General features: G+C 45.4%; 1 protein-coding gene across 5 annotated transcripts in view; it reads left to right on the top strand.

The window, feature by feature from the left end:
• LOC131911864 (rho GTPase-activating protein 10) overlaps positions 1–21,894 on the top strand; it is a 280,586-nt gene that overhangs the window by 61,643 nt on the left and 197,049 nt on the right. For all 5 annotated transcript variants that reach the window (XM_059264272.1, XM_059264274.1, XM_059264273.1 and 2 more), the window contains exons 2-3: positions 11,046–11,141; positions 11,218–11,279. In XM_059264272.1, the coding sequence (XP_059120255.1) occupies positions 11,046–11,141; positions 11,218–11,279 (158 nt within the window). The remainder of the gene's footprint in view (positions 1–11,045; positions 11,142–11,217; positions 11,280–21,894) is intronic.

Raw genomic sequence — 21,894 nt, 5'->3', positions numbered from 1 at the left:
TCTGCAGGTAACTGACAGTTAAACTCTCAGGCCATGGCTTCATCTGCAGCTTCTTGCAGAATTGCTCCATTCTGCCGTTATGAAATGGCTAGCATGCAGTTCTTTTTCTGCACCTTACATTGGTTTCTTGTCTTTACTTCCTGTTTTCTTTTCTCCCACTTGTCATTCTGTTAGCCGGACAGGATAATTTAATAATCCTTGATCCATTGTTTTACTTTCCTACAAGTTGTTGTAGAAACTTCATCTTTATCCTCAAGTTGACAAGGAAGAAATGTAAGATGAAAAGGACATTATGCACTCAAAGGTGCATGGCTAGGTGCTGCTGATACTGGTGAGGGGGCATAGGCTGACCCAGGACCTCTGTGCTGTGTTCTAGGCCAAGTTACTTTGTGACAAGGTCTTTCCAAAACAAGTAGCCTTACTTTTGTAAAACCTGCTTGAGATCGTCAGGGTTAGACTCCCGCTGCTGATCGTGATGCCAGCTGCCATGTGTCTGCTCTGTAAAGACTGTGTTACACACTTTCTTATGGACATAGAAAGGCCCCGCAAGTTACTAGTCCAGCTGTTTCAGTCGTTCTCCCCATTCTCAGTCATCATTGATCTCCAGATCTAGGACCTGGTAAAGAATGAACTAAAAGGTACAATCGATTGCCTCACCTTTGTGTCTTGTAAAGGACTTGTGTGGTACTTGTGTGCAGGTGGCGGGGAGCAGTCCCCAGGTAGAGGAGAGAGCAGCTTAGTCAGAATCTGTCCTGGGCCTGAGGTGATGGTGCACGGTGAGCGTGCTTGTGCGAACGCAAACCCACGTGCAATTGTGCCATCGCTCCTAAGAGGCTGCGGGTGATAGTTATAGCCCTGAACTTAGGCCCCGATCTTCAAGGACTTGCTCTTTTGAGGAAAGAGCTCAGGGTTTTGGTTTTCTGGACATTAATCTCTGGAGACTTCCTGGGGCCATCTTGCATGACAAATTCTGTCTTTTATTTTTAATTATTTATTTTAAAAAGTTTAAAAATTATTATTTTATGTGTATGGGTATTTTGCCTGCATATAGGTATGTGCACCACCTATGTGCCTGGAGTCCTTCCAGGTCAGAAGAGAGCGGGTGATAACCATGGACTAGAGTTACAGATGGTTCTGAGCAGCCAGTGGGTGGTGGGAATTGAACCTGGGTCCTTTGGAAGAGCAGCAGTTCTCTTAACCACTGAGCCATCTCTCCAGTCCCTCTGTCACTTCATTAACAACAACAGTGAGCACCTACTCTGTGTTCAGCGTTTCATTCTAGACCTGGGATAGAAGAAGTGACCACATTTAATAGGCTAGTTCCAGACTTTTCAGATTTGCATTAGAGGGGCAGCTGGTCGACTCCGGGGCACTGTGTTCTGTCACCTCCTTTTGCTTCTTGGTTTGCTCTCTCCATCTACTCTTTCATGTGATTCTTAGTCAGCTCTGGATTCGTCTTCCTGACCAGTGTTCTGTAAAGTACAATCGCTTTTTGCAGTCCGCATTATCTCTTGTTGTTGGTTTCAACATTTCCTAACTCTAACCATTACATCCTGCCTTAATTAAGTCTGGCTGAGAAGTGCTGGGCCCAGGCCTTCTTCAGTGTCCTCCTGAGGAAATTCCTTCTTCTCCTGTCCTCCCCTCCCCTCCCCTCCCCTCCCCTCCCCTCCCCTCCCCTCCCCTCCTTTCCCGAGGGAATGCAAAATAAATATCAGGTGGTTATTATACTCCCCAGGCATTTGGGAGCACTGTTTGAAATAAATTTCAAGCTAGTTGTAAGTGTTAAAATGGCTTCATTGTGATGGTTAATCCTAATTATCAATTTGACAGGATTGAGATGTTTTCAGGAGATCAGTGAAGTGCACCAATGGTTATAGACTGTCTTCAGAGGGGCCTGACCCGGGGAAGGAAGCCCGCTTTCAAAGTGGGCAGCACCGACCCTGTAGTTGGAGGGAGGGGCAAAGGAGAAAATCCACTAGCCACGCTTTCTTTTTGGTTGTGCTTCTTGGCCACCAGGGTGTGTTACATGAGCTGCTTTGTCACTTGTGGCGTTCTGGTTATTCTCAATTTGTAAAAGGTAAATCTAAGTTGAGTGTGGTGGCACACACCTTTAATTCAGCACCCAGGAGGCAGAGGTAGGAGGATCTCTGTGAGTTCAAGGCCAGCAGGCTTGTCTCAACCCTCCAAAAGAGGTAAATCTGTAAATGGCAAAGCTTGTGTCTTGGCCCAGATCTCCTGCCCTCTGATGCACAGTCGATGTTAGACCAGTCTATCTGGAGCGATCGAATGTCTTTCTCCTCTTCATGAGCCACATTGCCCATCTGCTGATTTCTCTCCTATGGTGAAGTAGTTTCATTACATTATATTGCCTCTAAGATCAGGTTCCCACCCCAAATCCTTTAAATTAGGCCTGGACTTGAGAATCCGAATGCTGTTAGGCATTTGTGAGGCTGTTGTTGTGGAAGTATAACCAATGTTAGCATTTAGGCATCTGCACTGGCCTGCCCTTAGGGTCCTGACAGGCTACACCTCAGCTGCAGCTACTAAGAGCACCCCCTGTGTGCATTCACTATGTTTCCTTAGAAAAGGTGGGCCTTGTACACCTCCCATCTCTCTCTCCTTTCTCGTCCGTCCGCAGGGACTGATCCCTGCCCCCTTCCCCGCCCCCTTCCCTTCCCCTTCTCTCTCCTCTTCCCCTCAGTAAACCTCCTACATGGGCCCTGTTGTATGGTGTGACTCCTTTCCGCCATTTTTAAAATACAACAACCAGAGCATCTGAGAGAGTCAGAAGGAAATTTAATGAAAGTAAGAGCCAAATAAATAATTCTGTAGGACCCAGTTTTTTAAGCCTGTATTTAGTTACTACCCTAGAATTGCCAAGTTAATTTTCATCAAGCAGTCTTGCCATCCTTGTTTATGATGTGCAATTGAACTGGAGACTGGGATTGAACTGGCCCATGCATTTGCCCCCAAAACCTGGCCGTGACTCTTTACTCCCAAACACATGTTGATTCTTCAGGCATGCATGCAAACACCTGAGTGCATGTCCCTAGCTGCCTGTCTTTGGGGTGTGCTCTTTGTTGGACTGTGTATCCTTTGCACACAGGAGTGCCTGCTCTTGCCACTCTGTACCTCCAGAGATTATGCCAAAACCCGCAAACAGTTCTGACATGCCTGAGCGAGAACAGGCCTGGTCCCTGGTAGAGTTCCCCTAGAATGGGTGTGTGACATTGAGTTGGTCACTCAGTGTGATGCCTTTGTTCCTTGGACAGTCAAGTGAAGATGTGTCAGGTGTTTTCAGATTGGGCAAGCCTCTGACCTCATCAGGGTCCTCTGGGAGGCGGCTACTCGTGGAGCCAGTCTGTCACCCTCCCTCCACCTGAGCAGCCTTTCTGATCTCTGACACTTCTCGGGTTATAGGAATTTGAGCAAGTGGCCGAAACTGCGTCTTCACGGTTGTGTGTGCGCAATGCACGAGCTGTTAGCTGAGTTGATGTAATAGCGCATGCCACACGAGCTGTTAGCTGAGTTGATGTGATGGTGCATGCTGCACGAGCTGTTAGCTGCGTTGATGTGATGGCGCATGCTGCACGAGCTGTTAGCTGAGTTGATGTGATAGTGCATGCTGCACGAGCTGTTAGCTGAGTTGATGTGATAGTGCATGCTGCACGAGCTGTTAGCTGAGTTGATGTAATAGCGCATGCCGCACGAGCTGTTAGCTGAGTTGATGTAATAGCGCATGCCGCACGAGCTGTTAGCTGAGTTGATGTAATAGCGCATGCCGCACGAGCTGTTAGCTGAGTTGATGTGATAGCGCATGCTGCACAAGCTGTTAGCTGAGTTGATGTAATAGCGCATGCTGCACGAGCTGTTAGCTGAGTTGATGTGATAGCGCATGCCGCACGAGCTGTTAGCTGAGTTGATGTAATAGCGCATGCCGCACGAGCTGTGAATGCAGGGTGGTCCTTGGAGCTCCTTCCATTGTGAGGGCCTGCACTTGAAAACTGAAGGAAAACCTTGAAGATGCCACTAAATTATGGATCCTGGATTGTCCTTGGGCCAAATACAGTTCTGGTTGGTCCTAAAAAGTCGCAGAAGGGCATGTGATAACAGAATTCAGAGTGAGGCCATTGGTGCTGCGACCCGTGAGCTAAGGAATGTGGGCATTCTCTAGAAGGTGGGACCCTAGACCCTTCAGAGGGAGTGAAGCCCTGTGTGTACTTTGATTTTTAGCCCTCTAAACCATTGCATGACTCACTGCTTTTTCAGTTGTTAGAGCACAGGTTCTTGACCTCCATGAACTTAGTGATAATAAAGCCACTGTACTGTGGTCACTTTTGTAGTATCACTGATAGGAAACACATGTTACCTGTTTGATCTTTGCGTGGTGTGTGCGTGCGTGTGTGTATGGGCATGTGCGTGTGCCTGCTTTTATTATAAGTAAGGTTTTCTTTAACAAAAGAACCTGTCCTCCGACAGTTGGAAAGCCAGTGGCCTGGACGTTGCCAACATCCCTTTCCCGTTCGGTAGTTGGTTGTGGCAGAGGCTCCATTCTGCACCCAGCCATAGTTGCTCCTTCTGAGGAATGTGTACACTGCATCTGAATTGCACATGGTTTAGGGAAGATTGATGGTGCTATTTTTATAGGGGAACGTCCAAAGAGTTTTTATAACTAGCAGATTATTTTGTAATTGGTTGTTAAGTGGTATGCTAGGTTTTAAATGTCCTCCTTCAGGTGTATGTATTTGTTTTGGGACATATGTTCCTTTGTAGGTTCAATCTGATGTCCCTTTACTCCAGCAGTGTGTCATTTCCAGTCATTCCAGTGACTTCAGATACTATTTATTCTGTGAATATGAAATTAGTTCATAGACCACTCACACCACTCAGATTTCGGAAGTTAAGGCCATGAACGCTTAACTCGATGTTACCAGATCCTGTTGGCCCTTGAGTGCTCTTAGCACAGTCTCCAGTATGGCCTTCAGGCCTAGACTAGCTCAAGAATGCATTGTGGGCTCACGAGGATGTTTGCACTATTTTTTTTTTAAAGCTTGCAAAATGAGTTATTTACTTTCCTTTTTTGACTTGTAGAAAGAAGCCACAGTGCTCTTAGTGTATGGTGCTGCTGCTGTTGTCAGAAGACATGGAAGTTTGAAGGCAGCTCACAGTCCTGGAGGGGTTTTGTTTTACTTCCAAGTTTCATGGGTTAACATCAGCATTATTTCCTTGGCAAGAATCTGACGCGAAACTACCAAGTTCTTAGAATTTGCACCCTGTTCTATAAATCATACATCGGTGGATTTGGGTTCTGGCTTGAATGTGCATGATAGGCATCAGCTTCCTTGGTGGACTCTTATGCAATTGACAGTCTGATTGTTTAGGTTTCTATATGCCAAGGAATACAAGCTACTTCTAGGTGCAGTTTCTCTATTTAACAAGGGTGGTGGAGCCCGATATGATTTGTAAAATGCCTGCACTTTACTGAGTATCGTAGTCAGGGTTGCTGTTTTTGTGATGAAACACCACATCCAAGGCATCTTGGGGAGGAAAGGGCTTGTTTGGCTTATACTTCCATATCACTGTTCATCACTGGAAGAAGTCAGGACAGGAACTCAAGCAGGGCAGGAACCTGGAGGCAGGAGCTGGTGCAGAGGTCATGGAGGAGTCCTGCTTATTGGCTTGCTTTCCCTGGCTTTCTCCGCCTGCTTTCTTATAGAACCCAGGACCACCAGACCAGGGGTGGCACCACCCACCATGGGCTGGGGGACGGTCCTTCCCTCCACTAATTACACAAATGCCCTGCAGGCTCTCCTGCAGCATGATCTTGTGGAGACATTTCTTCTTCTCTCTCTCTCTCTCTCTCTCTCTTATGTATGCAATGTTCTGTCTGCATGATTGCCTGCAGACCAGAAGAGGGCGCCAGATCTCATTATAGATGGTTGTGAGCCACCATGTGGTTGCTGGGAATTGAACTCAGGACTTCTGGAAGAATAGCCAATGATCTTAACCCTTGAGCCATCTCTCCAGCGCCCCTCCTTTTTTTTGTGACATTTTCTTAATTGAAGTTCCCTCCTAGATGACTGTACCTGTGTCAAGTTGACATAAAACTAACCAGCACACTGAGAAAAGCACGCTATACTCATTGTTCATTTTCTTTTCAAGTTTAGGATGATGGAGTATGCCATAGTTCTTCAAGCATCCCACTGGTACTTCAGATGTTAGGAGTAGAAGCTGTGGGAGATTTAGGGGTATGTGCTAGTCAGGTCTAGGTTGTGTCAAGTTGGCAAGAGATAACCTTAGTTTCTCCATCATTTTGGCCTGTGGGTGTGTCTGTGAGTCATTCCTTGATTCTTCATGAGAAGGGGGTGCCTGGCCCTGGGTGGGCGGTCCTCTGTTGTATGTGAAAGGCAGCTGCACAACCATGGAGAACAAGCAAGTCAATAACCGCCATCCTCCCCAGGCTGTGCTTCAGTTCCGCCTCCAGGTTCTTCTCTGCGTTCCTGCCTCGGCTTTTCTTCATGATGAGCTGAAAAGCCTTTCTTCCCCAAGTTGATTTTAGTTAGTGTTCTCTCACAGCAACAGAAACCCTCACTAGGTAGTGAGTCTTTCATGGCCAATGTCACACTTTGCAACTTCAGGGTTGCCTACAGGAGCCTAATCAGGGAGGCCAGGCTCTGACTTTGTCTGTTGTTTCATGGTTTTAACTAAACGTTGTTAATAAGTAGATGGATCTGCCATAAAGAATCACTTTTCTCATGTAGAAAGTTACCATTGGCACACAGAGGCCATCGTGTGGGGGTCCGGGGGCTTCCCAAACCAGATTGTGAGCTGAGGCTGTGAAAGGATTTCTTAGCAGTTGTTAAGAACAAATGTATATCAACAAGTGTGATAAAGGAGAGAAAACCATAAGCATTGCTGGACATGTACTTCTACCAAGATGAAATCCTGAAGGAGGAAACCTGAGCAGACACAGCAAACAGCCTGGACACTTGCATGCTTCCCAGTTTAACCATCAGGAAATAGAAAACCCGTGAGCAGATCAGTACGCAGCGGAAGGTTGAGTCAGCAATTAGAAACCACCCATCGGAGTGAATACCAAGAGCATGGTGTGGTGGGTGACTCAGTCCTGCGAACCTACTGTCAGGAAGTTGAGGCAGGAGGAATCACTGTGAGTTTTAGGCTGACTTGGGCTGTGAAAGAGAGATCTGTTTCTAAAATGAAATGAATAAATGTTAAGCCTTAGGGCCAGGCAGTTTTTCTGTTGAACATCATAAAAACAGTGAAGACCACTTCTTTAGTTATTCCAGGAAGTTGAAGAGGAAGGAATTCTTCTCAGTGTGTTCCACAGGATTGCATTCCTTTAACATCAAAGCCAGGCCAGGGCACAGGGATGAAATGGGCGGTGAGATGGCTCAGTGGGGGGAGGTGCTGTGCACAGTCCTGACAACCTGAGTGTGACCCTTGGATCCTGAAAGGTAGCAGGAGAGAGCTGACACCAATGTTCTAATCCCACATGCGCACCTGCACTCACACATGTATACTTTAAAACCAAAACGATTGAATCGATTCAAGAAAGAATAAAACTGTAGGATATTATCTTTGAACCTAGATGTGCAGATTTCAACAAAACACTACCAATTCCAGTCTATGGAGTATTACAAAGATATGCACTGTGATCAAGTAGAATTTATCACAGGCATGATTCGGCATCTGCAAATTAATATGTATATGAAATCAACCAGTGAAGAACAAAACTCTATAGTTCTTTATATAGAGGAAGAGCTTGGTAAAAGTCAGCATTCTTTCATGGTGAAAACAGCGTTAGATATTAGATACAGAAGCAATGTACCTGAACGCAATCCAGAAGACAGGCCGCAGCTGTCATTGTCTCTCATGGTGAAAACAGCGTTAGATATTAGATACAGAAGCAATGTACCTGAACGCGATCCAGAAGACAGGCCGCAGCTGTCATTGTCTCTCATGGTGAAAACAGCGTTAGATATTAGATACAGAAGGAATGTACCTGAACGCGATCCAGAAGACAGGCCACAGCTGTCATTGTCTCTCATGGTGAAAACAGCGTTAGGTATTAGATACAGAAGCAATGTACCTGAACGCGATCCAGAAGACAGGCCGCAGCTGTCATTGTCTCTCATGGTGAAAACAGCGTTAGGTATTAGATACAGAAGCAATGTACCTGAACGCGATCCAGAAGACAGGCCACAGCTGTCATTGTCTCTCATGGTGAAAACAGCGTTAGGTATTAGATACAGAAGGAATGTACCTGAACGCGATCCAGAAGACAGGCCGCAGCTGTCACTGCACTCGGCAAATGCTGACAGCTTTCTAAGGTCTGTAACAAGTCACAGGCCTCTGCTCTCACCACTTTCATTGCTGGAAGTCTTGGAGTCATCAGAGAAGCAAAAGCAGTGAGATATTCAAGTTACAAAAGAGGAAGTCGCATTGTCACACTTGCCCCAGGACCTTCGGTATGGAGAACCTTAAAAGCACTCTCGGCCTTCTTAGACCAGATACACAAATTCAGCAACATTGCAGGACATGACACTGGCACCACAGTGCCAGGGTGAACGGTGGTGCCACAGTGTCAGTAGTGAACCTGCAGAAATGGAATCTGGGCAGAGGACCTGGGAATAATGTGAAATGCCTTGGAAGTTGAAATGGCGTCAGGAAGGGACTTGTGTGGAGGTCTGAGACACTCTGAGCAGTCCAAAGATGTCAGCTGCCCTGGTTAGGTTCTTGATCTATCTGTAAATCTTAATACGCCACACACATCAGTACCAGCCTGCCAGCTCATGAGAAATCCGTGAAATAATAGTGGAAGTCCGTGTCAGTAAAGGAAACTTTCCTCCAGTGGCCTCCTCCTGTCCTTCCCTAGTAGAGGACTGGAGCTGGCCTTTGTAACTAGTCATCAGAAACTGGTTGGGTTTCACATGTGCTGCTGCTAGAGAGAAAAAGCTTTTGATGGGCTACATTAAATTTACTAAACTGAAACCACGCCTTCTGTTGTTTGGAAAAGCAGCATAGATCTGAAATTGGAAAAATACACGAATTTAAAATGTTCTTAGTAGAGGTGGGGTGTAGTATGCACAAGCCCTGGCTTCCTTCTTCACCTCAAACAGAAAAAGGAAAGCTAAAATATTCTAAGCAGTGGAAAAGTAGTTACATTTGTAATTGTTAAAAGGAGCAGATTTTGATGTGGTCAGATGTTTAAATGGTACAAACATGAGCTCCGTCACTAGAAGATCAACCAAAACTGAAAATAAATTCGTTAAAAGAAAAAGAAAAGCCTAAATGTTTAACACAAGGAAGGTATTACGTTTGGGAGGAGCAATGTTAGATTAGCTATGCAAATAACATGAGGAATTAGAAAAAAATTTTTTTTTTTTTTTTGTTTTTTTTTGAGACAGAATTTCTCTGTGTTACAGCCCTAGCTATCCTGAAACTCACTTTGAAGATCAGGCTGGCCTTGAACTCACAGAGGTCTGTCTGCCTTTGCCTCCAGAGTGCTTAAAGGCATGGGCCATCACGCCCAGCTGGAATTAGAACATTAATGTTGCAAAACTGTTATTTAAAAAGTATCATTCTATAACATTTAATTCTGTCCTTACAACATACTGTCTTTAAATGGAAGACCTTCGTTCTTTCAGTGGTAATCTGGATATTGAGGAAACAGCTTCAGATTATATGTATACACGCTCAGATTCAAAGGAACATTTTTAACAGCTTAAATGCATGCATACAGATATGACTGACTTGCGTGATGCTCTTCTCTGTTGGGGTTGGATGGGGTTATGAGATAGTTTCTCTGTCGTCCAGTGTCCATGAGCTCATTGCAGTTCTCTTGTCCCTATCTCCCAAGTCTGGAATCATAGCCTCGGGCCGCCATATCTGGTGCAGTGTGTTCTGACAGCTAAGTGAATAACAGAGGTGTCAAAAGTGAGGCTGCAGTCCACCAGTACTTAAAAGAAGTGCGTGGCATGAAGTAGAAGAGGAAGCCTCCATCATGTCTTCTCTACAGTGAGAGCATTCTTCTTCCTCTCCCAGTTGTGAGAGTTACCTCCATGTTAGTCTTCTGTGCTTCACTCGTGCGGCTATGTAGGATGTTCGTTGTTCTTGTATTTGGTGCTGTTCACAGATAGTCCCGACTTAGTTTCCAGGGATGAGTCTTTCTGAGAGTTCTCTGTTGCACATGGCAAATATCCATGTGCAAGAGTTTTATCTTAGAAATCTGCCTAACTTTCTGGGTCATAGGACTTCATCAAATTTACCTGAAATTGCTAAACTACCAAAACAATTATGCCAATTTTGCCAGCGAGAGGTTAGTTTCTTCATAGACTTTGGCAGTTAGGAGACTCAGCTGTCTGAGGTCTTTGTTTTAGATTTCTGACCACTGAAGATGGAGCACCTTTTCATGTGGCTACAGGCCACTTTAATTTCTTTCACTTCCTCTTGTGATGTGCATGCTTTGCCAAATTAAGAAAAAGTTCAGTTTTTAAAGCAGTTATTTATATTTTGCGGTTGTATGCTTATTTTCAGTCCTCTTTAGAGTTTCGGCTTAATCAGCATCATTAGTCCTGTATTAGTCAGCTTTTTCTATGTGAGGAATTATGCCAAAACCTTGTTGGGGTGTTGGTAGTGGGGGGTTTTGGTGATGGCAGTATCAGTTCAGAGGATGTGGTTAGCTGTCTAGATCTTCCATAGTCCTGAGGAGTGCTATCAGATGGATGCTAATTACCTTGTGAACTTCAGAATAAATTCTGCCCTGACTGAGGAAAGTGCTGAGAGATGTGCTGTGATCAGCTGGGGAAAGCGGGCAGGGGTGGGGTTACGGTGGGTTTTCTAGTGTGGGAGGGAGACAGGTGACCCGGGCATGTGCCAGATGGAGAGCGATGGGTTGGATCATGCCTTTTCACATGCTGAGTGGTGCAATCCTAACAGTCTACCAATCCCAACAGAAATGGATTTTGTGGTAGTCCTTGGCTTTAAAGCAAGGGCCCTGTTCATCTCTGTGCCTTTCTTTCTAGGTCTTTCTGCAGCCCAGCGGAAGTTTGCTCATTCGCTCAGAGACTTTAAGTTCGAGTTTATTGGGGACGCCGAGACTGATGATGAGCGATGCATAGGTAAAAAAGGCATGAGGTCTGGTTTGCTTTCCTCTGCCACGCCCAACACAAACTCAACATGCCTTTCTCCTTACAGATGCTTCCTTACGGGAATTTTCCAACTTTTTGAAGAATCTTGAAGAACAGAGAGAGATCATGGTGAGTATCAAGAATGTGAATGTACTGATTAGCAGATTTCTAGGAGGGGACAGTCTGGGCTGTGAAGCTGGACAGAAGTTTTGATGAACTTAGTGCTTATAAGGGGGGAGCTTTGGATGGGGTTTCAAAGCTCTGGTGTCTGGGTCCATGGTGGTTCTGGTAGTGATCAGTTCTTGGGCAAGGTTCTGGACCTCAGGCAGTCTTTTTTCACTTGTAAAGTAAAGGTGGGTGCTGGTTTGCCTTTTGTTAGCAGAGCCTTTGGGTGGACAGAGCTGAGACCTGGCTGTCTCTGAAGTTCCTCTGCAGTGACATAATGTGATCCTGATTCTAATGAGGGCTGCTTCTCCATGCAGCATACTCTGAGTGCCTGGTGCTTTGTGAATACCTGTGAACTCAGCAATGACATTTCAGGGGGGATTAGATGATATTTGCCTTTCTTGTAAGTTTGTGTGTCTTTTCCAGTTAAACAAAGACTCACAGTGTGATTACCACCGGGTTTCCACATACTGTTCTCACTGCCCCCCACCTACCATTTTAAAATAATTAGAACTTGCAGAAGACACTGGGTTCAGTGTCCCACAGAAACAATATAATAAAATACCGTTCTTGGTTCTCCAGAATAAACACTGCCTAGAATTACGCTGATGTGTGAGTGGGTTCCGAGGTGATAACGCTACTGGTACTGAGCACGGTAACTGGAACAGTTAGCCATGACTGTATGCTGGCGTTGCTCTCAGCTATTTACCTCACTTTAAGTCTTTTGGTTATCATGCCAAGTCTGTAAAGAAGATAATCCCTCCACTCTGTTTTATAAACTGAGGCACATGGTCTGCCCAAGGTCTCATAATGAAGTAGGAGCTAGAACCCTGAGCTTCCCCGATTACCCTGTAGCCAGCTGCCCACCCACATGCTTTAGTTTCCCAGGTGGTGGCTAGTGGAGTTTCTGTCAGGAGCATGTGCATTAGGGGCAAAACCAAAGGATGGAATTCATTTTGATTTTAGGAGTAGCACAAACACGTTTTCTAAAATCTCATAATTTGCACTATGCCCTACATTCTGAGATATTTTCTGGATGTTAAAAATTCCACAGAGGGTGGGCAGAGGTGGCATTTTATCCCAGCACTTTTATCCCAGCACTCGGGAGGCAGAGGCAGGTGGATCTCTGTGAGTTTGAGGCCAGCCTGGTCTACAGAGTGAGTTCCAGGACAGCCAGGGTTACACAGAGAAACCCTGTCTCAAAAATGCAAAAACAAAAACAAACAAAATCCTTGCACAGAGCTGGGACGATGTCTCATTTGGTAAAGTGCTTGCCACACACGTGTCGTGATTCAGGTTAGGATTCCCAGCACGCATGCAGGAAGGCCAAGGGTGCATCAGTGTGCACATGCCATCCTAGTGCCTGAGGGGTGGAGACGGGAGGATGCTGGGGCTTGTTTGCTAGCGAGGGACTGAATTGGTAGTGAGCTGCAGGTTCAGTGAGACCTGCTCTCAAAAATGAAGGGGAGGAGGTAACGCCTGCCGTCAACCTTGGGCCCATGTACACATCTGTGTAAACACATGGATCTGCAAACAGGTGTGTACACCTAAGAACATGTACACAAACATACTCAGAATTTCATGGTGTGCATGTGAAGGTAGTGTTATCACATGGGCTTTTCCTGGCACACACTGGTAAGTTCAATTAGTGTTTGTATAATGTTATAGTCACTCATTTCTCAGCTGTTCAGTAAAAACTAAATATGACATTCGATCCAAATAGTGCCACGAGACCACCTTTCCACACTGTGAAGTGGAGGCATGTGGGGTGGTAATGGAATGTCTTTTTTCTTTCCTTTTGGTTTTTTTGAAACAGGGTTTCTCTGTGTAGCTTTGCACCTTTCCTGGAACTCGCTTTGTAGACCAGGCTGTCCTCGAACTCACAGAGATCCACCTGCCTCTGCCTCGAGTGCTGGGATTAAAGGAGTGCACCACCACCACCGCCCGGCTGGAATGTCTTGGTTTATGTTACATAAGAGCTGTGTGCATGTACTTTCTTTGATGTTTAGACATTCTTTTCTGGGATCTCGAGCATGTGGCCAGCATTTATTGACATTTTATGTTCTTTTTATTGGTTGGAATCTGAGGGCTAGGTAGCAAACTTTGTGAAGTACCTGCATCCACAGTTTTATTTGCTAGCGAGGGAGGTAATGAGTAAACATGTGCCATCAGGCAGTGAAGAGTGCTATAGTTCAGAACAGAGATGGGTAAGGAGCTGTGGGTGAGCTGGGCAGAGAGGTAGTGGTTAAGTGTTGAGGGCCTTTTTGGTAAAGGACTGTTAGATATCCTGGTGTGTGCAGGAACGGGGTTCTAGGTAGAATGGGGCTGGAGTTTAGACTTTTACAGAAATACCATATGACCACTCTCTGCCTTGATGGTCGAGTTTTGTATTCAGTTTCTTGGAGTAAATCGATGAGGTCAAGAAACTGGAATGTGGTCTTAGATTCTGATGTAGATAGTGTGGTTCATAGAGATGCTGCTAGCTGACTGATGATTTAATCTTGGCTGTGGTGGCAGCTGACCGTGTCTCTGTCTGAGGTAAGAGGAGTGTAGGAAGGTTGGGTTCCTGGGGCAGGGCAGATGTCAGAGTAGGATTGTGTCTGTGGAAGGCCTTGAACCCCAGAAGAATGGTACAGCATGTTAAAACTGACATGTGGGCCAGGTGTGGTGGCGCACACCTTTAATCCCAGCACTTGGGAGGCAGAGGCTGGTGGATCTCTGTGATTTGGAGGCCAGCCTGGTCTACAGAGTGAGTTCCAGGACACAGAGAAATCCTGTCTTGAAAAATGAAACCAAACCCACCCAAACCTACAAAACTGAGACGTGGGACCGAAATACCTGCCGGAGAGGAAGCAGTGGGAAGCACAGGCACCCGACGATGTGACCAGGATACTCCAGTTTAGTTTGGGAAATGGAAAGCATTACTAGAATATAGTGTTAAATTACTTGTTCTCAGCACTCAGCGTCACATCTGATCCTGTTTATCCCGTATTCCTAATCCCCCTGCTGCCATTTTGACTCAAAGCCCAGCATCGGGTCATCTCATGTACGAACATACACATTTCAAGTACGAATACCTCAGGATGTGTGGGCGAGGTGTCACTTTAACAACAACATGGACAAAACGCCTTTATTCCAGGAAACAGTTCAGGGTCAGAGTCATCCCTTCTGTGTCTCTCGCAGTAGCAGTTGGTCCCTCTGCAGCATCATTCAAATAGATGACATTTGATGGTAAATTTCCAAGTCACTGCAAATTTGTAGGGTTTTCACCTTTTCCCCTAACCATAATTTATAATTTATGTGTTTTTGGGGGGGACAAGGCTTCCTTGTAGCCTAGGTTGTTCTCAAGCTTGTAGTCACCCTGCTTTCCCTCTGAGTGCTGGGAGATAGCAATGGATCAACACACGCAGCCTTCTGAATGCTGGAGGATAGGCATGCACCACCACATGCAGCCTCCTTAATGCTGGAGGATAGGCATGCATCACCACATGCAGCCTCCTTAATGCTGGAGGATAGGCATGCATCACCACATGCAGCCTCCTTAATGCTGGAGGATAGGCATGCACCGTCACATGCAGCCTCTCCAGTGCTGGGCGTAGATGTGCACCATCACATGCAACCTCCTGAGTGCTGGAGGATAGGCATGCACCGTCACATGCAGCGAGCCAATACTCTCTACTGGCATCTTTAGAAGTAGAAGTCTCCCAAGGCACCATAGAGTTGGCAGTGAAGTTAATAAAAGTTGAAAGGCGTGTGCCATTTATCCAACTGACATTGAGTGATTTTCTGTGATCTTCTGAGATCACCTCTTTTGAAGCAGGAAAACTGGATAAAATCATCATGTGTCTTTGAGATCTTTTGAAAGCTTTTGAAGAAACGGTTGTGACAATTGGAGACCAAGGCAGCTGTAAACTTAGAATGAGAACAGATATGCAAGAAACGTTCAATGTGGCCCTGGAGAAGAGCTGGTAATTAGCATTTGGAGACCAAGGCAGCTGTAAACTTAGAATGAGAACAGATATGCAAGAAACGTTCAATGTGGCCCTGGAGAAGAGCTGGTAATTAGCAAGTTAATTAAAATAGACAAAGGTATGAAGTGTGGTCATCAGGGAGAGGAGGTCAGCTAAGCCTGTGGCTGTTGGGGACAGGAGCTGTCCTGAAGCTGGGAGCAGTGGCCTGAGGCACAAGGAGGTCCTTAGTGCTCTTGGGGCAGCAAGGAGGGGCCTGACCAGCTAGACTGAATGCAGGTGCATTCTGGGAACTCAGAACAAAATTCAGTCTCCACGCCTCTTACAGTTAGTGTAAGCTGGCAGCTAAAGGCCACGGGTGGGAAAAGAAAGCAGAATGAGCCAGCTGTGAGATCCTTTCTGAGAAGGTTAGTGTAATTTTAGTGATTATTAAATCTTCAAAAATAATCAGTATTTTCCATTGTCTGACATTAATTAACAGTGAAGCATGATCATTGGAAAATAAGCATGATCATATTCATAGTTAAGGCTAAATCAGTAAAGGGAAAAAAAGTTAAAATCTGTAGAAGGCTAAGACCAAAGCCAAATGTTGTAGAAAGTTTTTTTACTGAACAAGTATTCTGTAGGACTTTGGGCTTTAAAGGGTAAATACACGTGTTTAGAAGTGCAGCCATCGGCCAAGAACCCCATCCGATGAAGCTGATGGCCATATGCTCTTGTGCCTTGTGTATGCCTAAGCGGGGCTGTGTTTAGTTCAGCCAGTACCTCTGTGTGCTTACTACATCCAGGGGCCAGTTGTGACAGCAATGACAGCTCTTCCTTGAGTAGTGGATATCCCCGGGAGATGGGCGAGAGCGTGTGTACTCAGTCACTTTGCAGTAACAGAGGCACGGGAATTCAGGGAGGTCTCCTGGAGAGCGGGAGATGAGCCATTAGCCAGTTAAGCCCAGATGAGCTGGAATGCCGGGGCCTCCTTGAGGGAAAACTAGTTCCACTTGGGAAAGAGGGAAGGCTGTTTGAGTCTGCCATGTCCTCTTCCATTGCTACTAAATACATTCCTGAGATTGTGGGTGTGGCTTAGCGGTGGAGTGTGCTCAGTATGAAAGTTCAGTCCCTGGTCAAGCAAAACTAGGAACTGAAATCCAGTGACTCACTGGAAAGGGAAGTAGACAGAATACCAGTTTAGGAAAATAAGTCACTATTTGCCTCCACACCCAGAGTTTGGTCTCCACAAGTGGACATGCCCCACCCTCTAGACAGATATCACAGTGGTGTCAGGAAAGGGCTTCTAAGTGAGTAGTTTTTCTCCTAGTGTTTCTAACCTGACTGTGGACGTGAGGAACCTAAACTAGGGAGCTGGGCCTGACCCAGCCAGAGGCCAGCACTGGCAGGCTTGTGTCTGTGCATGCTGTGAGGGAAGCGCGGCCAGCATTCCTGCGCTGCTCCTCCGTGTGGCCTGACAGCACACGGTGTACTTATCTGAGGTGGGCAGCTGTCCAGGAGTCTAGGGACTTTTAAAATAGTGCTGCGGCATTTATGAGCATCTCCGAACGGCCCTTCACACTGTGTTTACTTTTCTGAGTAAATCCTTTGAACAGACTGATCTTGGTTTTCTTGCCAGCCTGCAGGGGCTCAGTTTCTGAGGATTTGGACAAATCAGAGTAAGGGTGTGGACCAGAGGGTTAGAAAAGCTTTGAGGAACAGTGCCTTTGGGAGATGGAAGGCAGAGCTTTCCAGTGGTGTCCAGAGGTCCTTAGACATCAGTGTTCAGTACCTCCTTTTTATACTGGAAGTGCGGGACAGGCAGGACAACTTGTCTACCTAAAAAATATATTCTCAGCTCTGCTACTCTCGTTTTTGTTCTAAACTATTACTGTTTTTCTATAAGAGTGTTTCATGATGTCACTGAAATAATGTTCATTAAAGTAAATGAATGTTTTTACTCTTTGGGAGAAAACTTGTTCGCATTCCTTCTTAGTGTGTCTCCCAGCAGGTGTTCTCTACACATGGGGACTGGGCCAGCATCACCTTCCTGTAGTAAGGGCTGGTTTCCATGACAACTGGACAGGATTTGGAATCATCTAGGAGACCCAGCGGCTTGACCATGGGTGTGTTTCTAGAAAGGATTGACTGAGGGGGCAGTGTCCACCCTGAATGTGGGGCGCACTGTCTGTGGGCCCTTGACCGACTGGAGTGGGGGGAGAAAGAAGAGGCTAGCTGAGAGCCAGTGCTCAGTCCTGGGGGAGGGGTGTGTGTGTGTGTGTGTGTGTGTGTGTGTGTGTGTGTGTGTGAGACCACTGTTTCATTTGCCTCCGTGCTTCTCCATGCTGCCTGTGCACTCTTACACCTCGAGCCACAATGAACCTGTTTCCCCACAAAGTCTTCTGTATCTTCTGTAAGATACTTTGTCACAGTATCAAGGAAGTGATTAATATCCTGGGGGATATGCTAGAAGTGCCCGTTCTCAGGCTGCACCCCAGACCTGATGAATTCCAAAATCTTCAGGGGTATGTTAGAAATGCCCATTCTCAGGCTGCACCCCAGACCTGATGAATTCTGAAATCTTCGGGGATATGTTAGAAATGCCCATTCTCAGGCTGCACCCCAGACCTGATGAATTCTGAAATCTGAACCACTAGCCCATGAAATCTCCTTTGCCTTAGAGTTAGTTCTCTGTAAAAGTTAAACCATGGTTTTTGCTGGCTTTATGCCACCCGGGGGATTAAAAGACTCAACAGGTGAAGTTTTTATCTGTTGTTTTCAGAGGCTGGAAACTATACCCATGTCTGATTTGTCTTAATGCAGCAGGCTTCTACTTGCTAGTAGTTTTAGTGTTGCGTGATAATGGTTAGTGTTGTTTATGCATGTGAATGAATGAGATAAGTGGCATAAACATCAGGCATTATCGGGCAGTCTGTGCCTTCTGTTTACTCTTACAAGTCATATTTATAATAACAAATGTGTAGTCCATTCTGCAGATAAAAATGACACATTTGTCTGTGATTCTATTGGCAAGGATGTTTACAATGGGAGAAATCGTAGCCGTCCTTCATGAAGACATTTCTTAGTTTGCTTTAAGAGCTGCCCATGACAGTGCCAGGCATAGTGGAACACACCTTTAATCTCAGCACTCAGGAGGCAGAGGCAGGTGCAGATCTGAGTTTGAGGCCAGCTTGGTCTATAGAGCGAGTTCCAGGACAGCCAGGGTTACACAGAGAAACCCTGTTTCAGAAAACCTAAAAGACAAAACAAAAACAAAAATAAAAAGCCTAGAACTTACTCGTGACTTAATTTCACAAAGACTTGCTTCCTGTCTTTGGAGATGATCTTTACCATTTGATATATTTTATCATTTTATCCTGTAAGCCCATTACAGTCTAGCTAGATATGCATGCTACGCTGTAAATCCTGCTGCAGGAACGTCCCAGGTGAGGATTTATTTTTACATATCTAGAATACTTGAGGAATTTAATAATTTGGGGAGAAGCCTTGTGCCATGAGTCAGAATCCTCTCTGTTGATGACTCATCGTTGTCTGTGACCCTCCAGCCTGTCCTCCTGAGATTCTACTTCCCTTTTGGAGCTCACGTTTCCTCTATTTCATATCCTTGGGGTTTCTAAGGAATTGTTTTACTTTGGATTCTACATGCATACTCTCCTCTCTCTCTGTCTCTGTCTCTCTGTCTCTGTCTCTGTCTCTCTCTGTCTCTCTCTCTCTCTCTCTGTCTCTCTCTCTCTCTCTCTCTCTCTCTCTCTCTCTCTCTCTCTCTCTCTCTCTCTCTCTCTCTTTCTCTCTCCCACTCTCCTACCCATTCACCCACTCACCCAAAGAGACACCAGAATATTTCCAGTTCATTCCTATAATTGCCTAAACTTGGCTATTTTTGTGAATCAGCTGGATCTACTATTTCATGGCACGTACTTTTTGATGCGCTAGGGCATTTGGATCATGCATGAGTTGGGAAAATAGGAAATTGGAGCCCACTGAAGTGAGTGGTTTGTTATGCATCACTGAGTTAGGAACCACTGCTCTCTTTAGGACCCTCAGACAAGAGAAACCTTGTTTCTTCTTTCTCTTCAGCTGTTTGTAACTTTTGTCTTTTTCTCCACCTCTTTTGGGGGCGCATAGACTGGAGAGTGAATCCTGGGCCTTGTGCTCACTAAGGACACGTCCTCTGAGTGGTCTACATTGTCAGCTCCTTCCCTCCAACTTTGAACCCGAGTGAAATGTGTATAATCTCATCATGTGGCTGCCATGAACCAGGCAGCAGCCTGAGGAGATGTGAGTTTGGGTATCCGCTTCTTGCCTGTGTGAACAACTGCAAGCTGTCAGTATTCCAGCTCAGTCATTAAATAAGGGCTGCTTACAGAGGGATGACGAGTCTCTGTAGCTGCTTGGAAACCTTGTTTAGAGAACTTGTTAAGTCAAGGAGGTTCCATAACTTCTGTCTCAAACGTGGGTGCTACCACCTTGGGAGTAAGTCCAGGATATTGAAGTGGGGTACACTTTAAAGAAGTGATATGCCTCCATTATTCTTGGAGGCACAAAGATAAAAATATTTGTGGGGGAGACCAGATTTTCATGACTAAGATGGAAAGTGATTTAGAAGTGTTTGGGCTCTGAAGAAGTTTTAGAAATATCTTAATACAAGTAGTTTATTTCCTTTTTCATGTGTATACACAGTGATGAAAATAAGCCAACTCTCAAGGAACTCTTTCAATAAACTAAAATATAAATGCTGAGTTCACATATAATTAGACTTATTAAACATTTTTTTTTCATTGTAGTATATGAGATGCTGGAGTGTTTTCCACGTTGTGGTATCTGTAGTTGATAGAAATGGTTTTATATTGATGGTGGGGTTTGTTTGAGGTCAGAGGGATTCCCAGTGGCCATGATACTGTGGAGGACTCTGGGAATTTTGCCAGTCACTGGTGATGCAGGGAAAGGGAGAAGGTTGTGGACTTCATCGCGTTAGTGTGAAGGCCAGGCTTCCTCCAACTGCCCACAGCTTGTAACCACCCACTGCATCGCCAGGGAAGGGGACTGGGTCCTGATGGACAGCCTCGTTCAGCTTCTCCTGGAGATACCTTGCAGCCTGATAAGCACAGTTCAGCCTTCCTCTCTCCCTGTCTTTCTTGGGGTCAGATCTGTATCCACAACCCAAAGGCCTTCCTCCAGCTTTCTGGGCTCCCTCTTCTCTCCTTCTCAAACCCTTCCCCTAATACAGTTCTTGGATTTCTAAGCTTTTGTTTTCTGTGTCTTTGTATTAGAGGATTCTGACTAGGAAAAACAAATTTTGTAGCAGAGATTTGTTCATGGGCACAGTTGTGTTTGTTATTATCAACATCAGTAGGACATTTTGTGTGTGTTGTTTTAATTGTCTAAGTTGCTAAAGCTTCATTCCTAAAGCAGATAGTTTAAAAGCCTGCTCTGTGCTTGGCCATGTTCTAGCACCTGAGGATGCAGTGGGGAATTGGTTTCTTGTTCCAGACAGGTGCTTAGCTGGTGGCCACCCAGGAGGCTGAATACTAGGCTGGCCTTTCAGCCCAGGTGGTGGCCTCTTCCCAGTCAGGGGTGACCCAAGCATCCCAAGAGGTTGGAGATCAGGATCCTGTTTGTCATTGACTAGATGCTTTCTTTGAAAAGCTCTCTCTCTCTTTCCCTCCCTCCCTCTCTCCCCCCTCCCCCTCCCCTCCCTTTCTCTCTCTCATCTCTTTTTAAATTTAGCAGTTTGTTGCCTTATTGAATATGCTTCTAGCTTTGTCCATATTATCCCTGATTTAAGAAACTATAATTTTCTTTTTTTGACTTAAAACAGGAAAGCCCAACTTTCAAATTCTGTCTGATGATGCTTTTGTAGCCTGTAGCCTGACAGACTAATCCCTCACTTATTTCCGTGGTTTTAAATTCCTTCTCATAGTGTTCTGCCCAAGTATTTATTTTCTTAAAAAAATAGAAGCAGGGTCCTTACTGTCCCACACGCAGAGAGTAAAGAGGGCCAAGGTTAAACAAGGTTAACCGTCCCAAGTGTCCTTATTAGGCTCAGGCCCTCTTGAAGGCACAGCAGCTTTTGAGTTCTGGTTTTATTATTTACTAAGCCTAAGTTAAAACATTATTACCAACAAAGGGCATTAGGTTTTTAAAATTACAGTCAAAGGACCAGTTTTTTCCTTCAGAGTCCATTATTGATTTGCTCTGTTCCTTTCCCTGTTAGCCAACATTCGCCAGGCGTGTGTGTGTGTGTGTGTGTGTGTGTGTGTGTGTGTGTGTAAACCTAAAGACTGGAGAGCACAGACTCTAAAGGAATCTTAAACCTCGGTAATGCAGACTTGTCTTCCGTTTTCTCTTTTGCTGTTTTAACCTGAGCCTAGGCCACAGCCAGTGTCCGGGAAGTTGGTCTGGAACTGAGGCTCTCAGAACTTCAGTGCTAACCCTCTTGTTTTGTTGGTCTCAAGCTAATTGGGATTTAGGATTGGAAACTGACAAACATTCTCACTGGATACTTTTTGTTCTTTGTGGAATGCAAGCAGAAATGTGGTAATTGAACTCATTAATTGGGACCGTTCATTGTAGGGATGCACCCTGCACCGAGGTGGCCGTGGACTGAA

This window comes from Peromyscus eremicus, chromosome 5 (genome assembly GCF_949786415.1).
Source record: "Peromyscus eremicus chromosome 5, PerEre_H2_v1, whole genome shotgun sequence".
Lineage (NCBI taxonomy): Eukaryota > Metazoa > Chordata > Mammalia > Rodentia > Cricetidae > Peromyscus > Peromyscus eremicus.
This window is presented reverse-complemented; position numbering and strand designations above follow the sequence as displayed.